The sequence below is a fragment of the Magallana gigas genome, chromosome 3 (genome assembly GCF_963853765.1).
Source record: "Magallana gigas chromosome 3, xbMagGiga1.1, whole genome shotgun sequence".
Taxonomy (NCBI): domain Eukaryota; kingdom Metazoa; phylum Mollusca; class Bivalvia; order Ostreida; family Ostreidae; genus Magallana; species Magallana gigas.
The window spans coordinates 19,250,978-19,260,345 of record NC_088855.1 but is presented as its reverse complement, the minus strand read 5'-3'; the positions used below and the strand labels follow the sequence as shown (position 1 = coordinate 19,260,345).

Below are 9,368 nucleotides of genomic sequence, written 5' to 3'. Positions count from 1 at the left end.
TGTCTTGTCTCATTAACTTTTTTTTCTAATAAATTTTGGCTCAAACTCCAGTAACTTGTGGCAGTGAAAATTTGGTTATCCCAGCATAATGCCAGTGTAAAGTGTTCAAATTAACAGTCCTACCATCCTTTAAAGTTACACTTGTTACCTATATAAGGTGCATTTTTGTCATTACTTAGTACGGTATTTAGCTGGTAATTCAGCATCCAGCTTAAAATGGAGATAGTCATGATTTTAGTTGAAATTTTTCAAATTATATAGACCAATCCACACTTAACAAAAGTTATGTCCCTTGGCCGACATCTTTGGGGGAAAATCCCATATATTTCTCACAGTAGCCTTTGTAGTCTGGAGGGTTGTAACTTCGTCATTTGACATTAGAAATCTGTTTCCGCTGTGAATTTTATTGCCCCAAGTTGGGGCAACCCACACATCGAAGGACTAAATTAAATTCCAAGAGATTTCTTCACAGGACGCCCAAATATTTGGTTGCATAAAGAAGGGAAAAGTTGGTTTTTCCCTTTTGACCTTTGGGTTAACCCCGCAAAGGGGAACAACTTTTGCAAAGTGTGGATTGGACTATTATTTTGATTTTCACCTCATCTGAGCTTTAAGCTTTTCTGATCACTTTGTCAAGCTGTAACTTGTGTGGATGCATCTTTCAGGTAGTGTAGATTCAAGTTTTTTTTTTTAACTTTAAAGCAATATTAGCTGCAATTTTCACGTTGAATTTTTTTTACGAAAATGTTATTTTCTGCCTAAATGACAAAAAATTGATTTGCTATATATTCCTTTGAAGAGAAATCATTCTTTTGACAAAAAGATGATGATTTGTTCAAATCTCATATATCTTTAATGTTTAAGTTACATGCAGGCTTATCATACTAACAGGTTTTTGCACCAAAATAAAATTCTAAAAAATACAGCTCATATTGCATTAAAAATCATTAACCCGGGGGGGGGGGGGGGGCACAATTGGGGGTCAAATTTTTATATAAGAATATATAGAGAAATATCTACTTAATTACCAATTAGCCAATTTTTAAATTGTTTGTGTAGGAATATGCATAGAGAAAAACAAATGTTTAAAAATCTCAAACACCAATTGGCCGGGAAAGCTGCAACTTGTGTAGAAGCATCCTCAGATTGAGTAGAATCAAATCATGATTTCCGGAGGTATAATGATACCATACGGCAATGGTATGAATATTTATTAGAATATCAATAGTGCAAACCCCGCTTGCACCCCAACACTACGTCATTTGAATTTATTGGACTGATTAGTACGAAATCGATCCGTAGCATTATCACAGACAAAGGCGCCGAAATATATAAATATTTTTATTTGATCACGCTCGACCAAAATTATCACCAATAAGTATCGAACCCTCAAACTAAAAAGCCTAGTTTTATAAGGTTACCGAATGTCTGTTACTATAACCACTTAGCCATGCATTTCAGTCACAACAAAATAAGTTGTTTAAATGCTATATGCTACTTTGGCCACGAATTCACGAATTTTTAAAAATGTCAACAATTTAATCGTAAAAGCTGCTGAATATAATATGAATTTAATTAATTGGGAATAATTCTTTGAGAATTATGAGATAATCGTGTGATCAAATCCAATATTAAAGCTCGTAATAAAGACAATTGGACCTTGTGTACACATGCATGTAATTGCATGCCAATCCCCAGTTTGAACGGGTGTTATAAATTAACATTTTCGGGTGTGACGAAAATATTTACGCCTCTTGAAAGCTCATAAAAATATAAATTTATAAATGCACAATTTGTATTATTAAACTTTCATGTTAAATACTGAAACCTGATTGGTTTAGACGCAGTTGATAATCCGTTCTATTACCCTCAGCGTTAGCAACACACTTGGCAAAGGGTAACACAACGAATTGTTACATGCGCGTAAATTATGCGCGCACGGTTCGCCGTAGAATTCACGTCATTTATACATAAAAGCAGTAAAAGTTCTCTAAAATTCAGACATTCAGTATAATAAAATAAATAGTGCCTGTTTGGGAGGATAACGGTTGAAATTGACACCCCTCGAAAACCATTGTCAACCGACGCTTCGCATCGGTTGACAATGGTTTCCTCGGCGTGTCAATTTCAACTGTTACCCTCCCAAAGAGGCACTATTTATATAGTGTTATGTTCTTTCAAAGCCGTTACATTGATGAGAATTTTTCAATTTTTAACATACACGTTTTTTCATATCTGGGTCAATAAAAAAAAGGCAGCTATTTTTGTCACTGCCATGTTTAATTTTATTTTTATTATCTAACCATCATTAAACTATCATATAACAGATAATGGACTATATTTTCTAAGCAATATTGAAATCTAGCTTCGTTCAACCAGACGCTCGGCTGTCTCCGTCAATCTCCGACAAGCAAGAGAAATTCTCTTCTGGTCGAAGATTTACGGAAACCACCGATCGTCTGGTTGAACGATACTATAGTAAACTCTAGCGTAGGAATACATACCACTACAAAAATGTCTAAATCGTTTCCTACCATTTAAAATCTGACTATTTTAAAGGTATCAATAAATAAGTTTCTTTGAAAAACAATGCTTCAGAATTCATTACAGCGAATTTATCGATTATTTCTGAGAACTTAGTCTTGTCAGCGGTGATGATTTGTGCTTAGGTCCAAACACTGTTTCACTTCCGGTTTGCCAAAGTAACTGCATAGGATAGTTGATTAAAATCAACTCCCATAAAAGTAAACAAAAAACAAAAAAAAAACAAATATATCTTAATGAATATAAGAATTTAATCACCTAAATGTGCCAGTTTTACCCTGTCAATCGAAATACACTTTCTGTTTAATTGATAAATACTTTAAAAATTATCTAAAATTCAACCCCCCAAAATATTTGATTATAAAATACACAGTAGGAGGAATGTTTTTAAAAGCAAAAAATGTGCACTCTATCTTCCATTAGAGCCAATACAATATTAAAATTCTTTGTCATTGGTGTAATCGATTTTATTTTGTTGGAAAAGAGTTGTCATTCTTGATAAATGACATCATAACTAGTCCTAAGTTGTAAGACATCACTTCCTGTGAAAGACTGCAGACGCCATTTTTACGTTTCGTGGTTTGTGTTATTAAAACGAGCTTCTGATGACAAAAAGGTAAGAAATACAAAAATGCTTTGTCATTGGTGTTTTAGTAATTATGTCAAAACATTCGTAGATAGCACTGTAATTTTCATACTATATTTTCAAGATCTACTTTCATTAAACAACATAATATTATTTTTTTCTGTAAATTAACTATATTTTCTGTTAAAATGATGTACATAAATAAATCAATCATATATTGATGATAATGACAGTTATTATACTTGTTTACATATCGATAATTTTGCTTATCAGAAAGACATGGTGCTTCGTATTTCGGAATACCCAACATTTCTTTACTTGGTTCCAAGTGTTATAGAAGTTACTATGACACGTGACATACCCCTCTTCCTCATTGGTGGAACTGCCATAGTGACGTTAGACTTGCAGTGTCTTATGACGCCATAATCATTGTTGGTGTACATGTGTTTCAGACTCGGCACAAATTAATTATTCACGATGGCCATTATTAGGCACACAACTCAATATTCCGATGTAAGTATTTAAAAATCAAAGCATTTTATGTATATCTATTGCATATAGAACTTAATACCCTACCGTATTATAGTTTGATGCGCAAATAAAGCAAAATCTTACCTTTGTAGGCCTACTTAGATATCAGCTTCTACGTACCACCACACCAGTACACTCCGGCGGAGATTGAAATGGTAAAGACTTTAATTCATTGTTTTCGTTAATTTAGCTTGTGTTTTTTTTTTTAGCTCTAATTCCCTCTAATGATTTTCAATAACGTGTCTAATTCTATACTTTTCTGTAGTACTTGATAAGCCCTAGACCACAGTTCCCTCCACACGAACCGGTACGTAAACTTATTCTGGACAAGTCATCTCTCAAAAATCCTCAAACAGACATATTAATGATTTTTTTCTTTATTTTCAATCGACTGATAATATGATGTACAATGCACGCTATCTTGCAGGAAGTACAAGTTAGAGAATTCCTCATTGTGTCAAATTTGGTAAGCTTTTCAGTTTTTTAGTTCACCTTTAACCGGTTCAAAAGAGCTTTTTTGATCACTTGTTGTCCGTCGTCCGTTCGTCCGTCCATCTCTGTAAACTTTTCGCATTTTTTAAACGTTTTCCCTAGAACCACTGGGCTACTTTTTAAATGAGCGATAATAAAAACTGAAAATATGGCCGGTGTATTAATGTCTTAAAAATTCTTCTAAAGAACTACAATGCTACATTTTGCTACAATTTGCAAGCATCCTCAGATGTGTAGATCATACACTTATTGCTGTTTTTTGAGGTCAATACGATGATTTAGCTATTCGACAACTCGGGCGACAAGTACAATTTTCACCGAGACGAAGGCTAAATCATGACCCCAGACAAATTATTGGGGTTTTTTAAAAAACTTTTTTTAATATATTGTTGAGTGTGTTGTCAAATTTTGGAATTTATGAGATTTTTGTGAGTTTTACAAAATGTTTAAAGGGTTTGATTTTAAACTTTTCGAAAGAGAATGCATGATACAAGAACTGTTTTTCAGGTGAGCCATGTGGCATAAGGGCCTCTTGTTTCAATTGACTTTATTTCTACGGAATTTAATTTTATAATTTGAATAAGTTGTTTGTATATATATGTAAAGTTTTATGAATTATCATTGTTTTCAGGATGACTGGTTCGAGGATGTGCTCGACGAGGCAGAGGAGGAAATTGAAATTGAAGCAATTGTAATACGATAATTATGTTTATTCTGTTTTAAATATGAGACGTAATTTCGCTGATTTAGAGCAAATATTCTGTATATATTCTGAATTACTTGTAAATGAATAACCGATAAACTACAATTATCTATTTGAATCAATAATACGATTATACTCAACCCTTATTATATGCCTACTTTACCTTAAATTAGATTCAGTTTTAAACAAAGTTTTCGAACCATTTGTATTCTGCGACTTTGATTTTAGTATTCTTTGACTTTGAATTTCGTACGTGCCTATTTTTCTACAAAAATAAATTCAGAGGTCAGGAGTTGTACAAATCATGAAAGCTGTCTTATTGTATTAACTTTTTTTCAGGCTGACCCCATCGCTCACCGTGATATTGTCACGGCTTTCTTCAATGCTACCAATATTGACTATCCTCAGAAGAAAAAGGTTGATATTTTTATATTAGCATATTCCTTCGTTCCAATCAAAGTAGTTGATGCAATATCTATCTATCTATCTATCTATCTATCTATCTATCTATCTATCTATCTATCTATATATCTATCTATCTGTCCATTTATCTATCTTTACATCTACATGTATCTATCTGTCAATCTATTGATCCATCTATCCATCTGTACGGGGGTTTTTGTAGACCTCATGGTTTAGAAGAGGCTTGCGCTTCTTAAGGAGGGCAATAGCCCCCTTAAGAAGGCGTTAAAGAAGAAAAAAAATGAAGAGGCACCAATCAAACACAAAATGAGGGCTCGAGACGTAAGTTATACTGTTCCATGTAACTGATAGGTCACAAAGCGCGCAGACCAGTTTTGTCTAAATACTAGTACTATTTTTGTAATGGAATAATTTTCGTTTTGATATTTTTCAAGCTGCATTTTATTTTAGATTTAACATTATCAATGTATCTTAATATAATATGCATTATATTGAGCTGTTTTGGTAACCTTTTGAATTTTTGTTTTTGTGGGTATATTCAATGCTAGTATATGTTTTTAGATAGATTATATCAACTGGATAATTGTATAAACATGTAAGGGCGACTGTATATTCGCCACATGGATAAACTTGAATGAAGGCACTGTCTCACATCCATCCTATGAATTGGCCATATGTCTGACTAGCACTGACGTTGCAAATAGTTTGGGTATCATTGTATGATGGAAGATCCACGTTGAATCTCTCTCTCTCTCTCTCTCTCTCTCTCTCTCTCTCTCTCTCTCAGATCTCTTTTCTCTCTCTCTCATCTCTCCCACACAGATCTCTATATTTCTTTCTTTCTCTATTTTTTCTTTCTCTCTCGCACAGATCTTCTCTCTCTCTCTCTCTCTCTCTCTCTCTCTCTCTCTCTCTCTCTCTCTCTCTCTCTCTCTCTCTCTCTCTCTCTCTCTCTCTCTCTCTCTCTCTCTCTCTCTCTCATATGGCATAATACATACGGACACTTTATAATAAAGTGATGAATGGTGTCTGTGTAAGGGAATTGCCTGGGCTGAAACTGTCAGTGGGATAGAAAGGAATAGATAAATAATTTTCTTAAAGTGTAAAGCCCATTTATCCCTGATAAAATAAAATTTAAGAAAAATCAATGTCGAAAAGGAGAAGTAGTTTAGCTAGGTACATATGCACGTGTTTCTGTAATTAGCACCCGGTAACAAAAGTTGTCTTCTTGGGATGTTAGGGTAGGTCTGCTCCCTCATGTAGGCCAACATGTTGTAGCCTACACCTGTATATGTTCTGTTGACAATAATATAACGGATAATTTTGGGAAATTTGAATATTAATAAAACAGTCCAATAGGGCATTAATCAATTCATTTACAGGCTTCTCAAATAAGTAAGTTGATTCTTTTTTGCTTTAACAATGATATAACTTTATGCAGTCTGTATGTATTTGGGTTTTTTTAAATATGTTGAATGACACAAGAAATTTTTTATTTCTCACAAAAGGACTTTGTCTTTTTAACTTAAAAAAGAGTTTAAAAAAATTATAATTGTCCATGACATCTGAGATGTAATAATAAAAAGAAAATGTATTTTCCCCTGTGCTTATCCTGCAAACTCTTTGTGTTGGTCACGTTAATTATTTTTTTATTTATAAAGGAAACGTGTCGCAAGTCCATCCAGTGTGCATTTTAGGATGCGAGTGGGAGTCAGGTACTTCAGAAAAAATGCTGTCTTGTGAATGTATACATGTCATCTATATCTTAGGAAAAGTTCACTTATAATATCAGTGCGGACCTAGTGCAATATAATATTTTTTACGTTTGTAATTGGTTACCCAATATTAACACAATGCACATGAGGTGTTGCTCAATTAATAAATATTCGAATGCTATGTTTGACAGGTGAAAGAAGCAGCTCACCAGGCTAAACAAATATGCCACAGTGGGTAGGATGCAAGCATCATAGCCAACAAGACCTATGTAAACGGTTCAAGACTATAATGTACATCAGCAGCCCAGTGCACCAAACTTGATCTGTCATCAATTGGAATGTTATTGTTAACCCAATATGTAAAATGAACATCACCGAGAAACTGTTTTTCTGTTGGTTAATTCGAGAAAATCAAAATGTATTTCCCTTTGCTGAAATTTACAGTCTTTATTAAATATTGTGAAAATTGTACCGTGCTGTTTATTATATATATAGTTCACCTGAGCCGAGGGTTCAAGTGTCTATCGTCATCGTTGTAATTAACATTTAACATTTTCACCATCTTCTGCAGAACCACTGCGCCAATCTGAACCAAACTTGGCTGACAAAAAGCATGCAGCCTTTGGGAGATGCTTTCAAGTTTTGTTCAATGAAGAACCAGGCCCCCTTTTAATGGAAAGTGATTGGGATAAAGGCAAATAGGATGGGGAACTTTAAAAATCTTCTTCTCAACTGCCAGATAGCCTGTAGTATCTAAACTTTATCATGAGTTTCCTGATGTATGGTATATATATTAGTTTATTCAAATCATGACCTCAAGGAATCAAGAAGATGCTTTAACCAGAGTTCAACGTTTATTATAGAAATACGTTTAAAACAACACTTAAGTAATTCTGAAGAAGAACTGAAAGGCTATAATTTGTGGAAATATTGAGAAAAAAATCAGAGAACGATATTTTATTGGTTTTTTTTTTTTTTAAGAAAAAAGTTAGCACTCCACGATCAATTCCAACGAGTTAAAAAATACTATTCAAAGTACACTGGTTATAAGTACAATTTAACAGTATGTTATTAACTATGTTCATAATATTTGCATAATATTTGCATATCCATTGTTCTTTCCCACTATAAGTCCATACGGAGGAACTGCACTTATTTTTCTATAATCGCAATTGCTCTGTCTGAATACTATGCCGTCATAAAGGTATACGATACATCATGTGTTTTTTCTCCAACTCCATAAAATTGATGTATTTAATCAAAACATGTCTTTAAGTTATAATAACATTTTAAAGGAATTACTGTTATAACATATCATTGATTCTGTTAACAAATCTATGTGAATTAAAAAGATACAGTACAGTCTGAATGTTCATTTTTGATGCATATAGCTAAATGTCAAGGGCTAGGCTAATACAGGGTATTTGCGAGTGGTAAAATGCAAATATATGTAATAAACAACGATTATTTAGTGAACATGGCGTTATATTTGCATATGCATTGTTCTTTCCCACTGTAAGTCCATACGGAGGAACTGCAATTATTTAAGTATTGAACCCTTATTTTTTGAAAGATATAGTCTCATAACTGCAACGGTGTGTGCATACAAATTCAAAATTTGTTTGCACACACTGTTGCAGTTATGAGACTATATCTTTCAAAAAATAAGGATTTAATGCTTATATTTACATTTTTTTACCTTCTTGTCTTGTACGCAAATGCGAATTATACCTCAAAATTACTGTACTATCCTATGGGTAAGTTTAAATTAATGGAAGAGCCACTGTAACAGCCATAAGCGTGAACTTTGATTTTCGCTTGTGACGTTGTATTTATCAGCGTTCAACGTTTGTGACGTCACAATTAAAACTCGTGATTTAACCTTTTAGTACCCTGTCTGTGTTATGGTGCTATATCTGCTGTAGCTTTACATGCAAAATATACGTGGAATGTAAATATTTTTCTATAATCGCAATTGCTCTCTTTGTATACAATGTACTATGACGTCATAAAGGTGTGACGTCATATGCTTTTCCATGTCAGACGTTATTAAACCGCTATACGAAAGCCTACATCATGTGTTTTTCTCCAACTCCATAAAATTGATGTATTCAAGTAATATTAAAACATCTCTTATAATAACATTTTAAAGGAATTACTGTTATAACATCATTGATTCTGTTAACAAATCTATGTGAATTAAAAAGATACATTACAGTCTGAATATTTATTTTTGATGCAATAACTTAATGTCAAAGTCTATAGTCTGTCCCAAGATATTTATGCAGTGAAAGAAGTGCAATTGAAATAGTTGAAAGGGATATTTTCCAAGATAATTTCATTGACACATTATCATCTTTCACTCGGAAAAATT

The 9,368-nt window shown here is 33.3% G+C and overlaps 1 protein-coding gene across 4 annotated transcripts; it reads left to right on the top strand.

Moving 5' to 3' along the window:
- Window positions 1–3,073: 3,073 nt before the first annotated feature.
- Window positions 3,074–7,971, top strand: LOC136273682 (uncharacterized). 4 transcript variants are annotated; one of them, XM_066078780.1, is made up of 8 exons: window positions 3,074–3,160; window positions 3,583–3,643; window positions 3,754–3,816; window positions 3,927–3,968; window positions 4,089–4,127; window positions 4,785–4,844; window positions 5,196–5,273; window positions 5,482–7,971. In XM_066078780.1, exons 2-8 carry the CDS (start codon window positions 3,608–3,610, stop codon window positions 5,545–5,547), a joined length of 384 nt encoding a protein of 127 aa, XP_065934852.1. In that variant the 5' UTR covers window positions 3,074–3,160; window positions 3,583–3,607; the 3' UTR covers window positions 5,548–7,971. The 4 variants fall into 4 exon arrangements, 2 of the variants coding, with proteins under 2 accessions (XP_065934852.1, XP_065934851.1); XR_010711902.1 differs by lacking the exon at window positions 3,074–3,160 and having other exon boundaries at window positions 3,417–3,643; window positions 5,482–5,600; window positions 6,941–7,971; XR_010711901.1 differs by lacking the exon at window positions 3,074–3,160 and having other exon boundaries at window positions 3,418–3,643; window positions 5,482–6,674; window positions 6,941–7,971.
- Window positions 7,972–9,368: the final 1,397 nt, after the last annotated feature.

Excerpts from the sequence above, each read along its gene's own strand:
- LOC136273682 (XM_066078780.1), top strand. The coding sequence starts at position 3,608 with ATGGCCATTATTAGGCACACAACTCAATATTCCGAT. Across the intron at positions 3,644-3,753 it reads ACACAACTCAATATTCCGAT|GCCTACTTAGATATCAGCTT; the intron begins GTAAGTATTTAA and ends TTACCTTTGTAG. Across the intron at positions 5,274-5,481 it reads ACTATCCTCAGAAGAAAAAG|ACCTCATGGTTTAGAAGAGG; the intron begins GTTGATATTTTT and ends GGGTTTTTGTAG.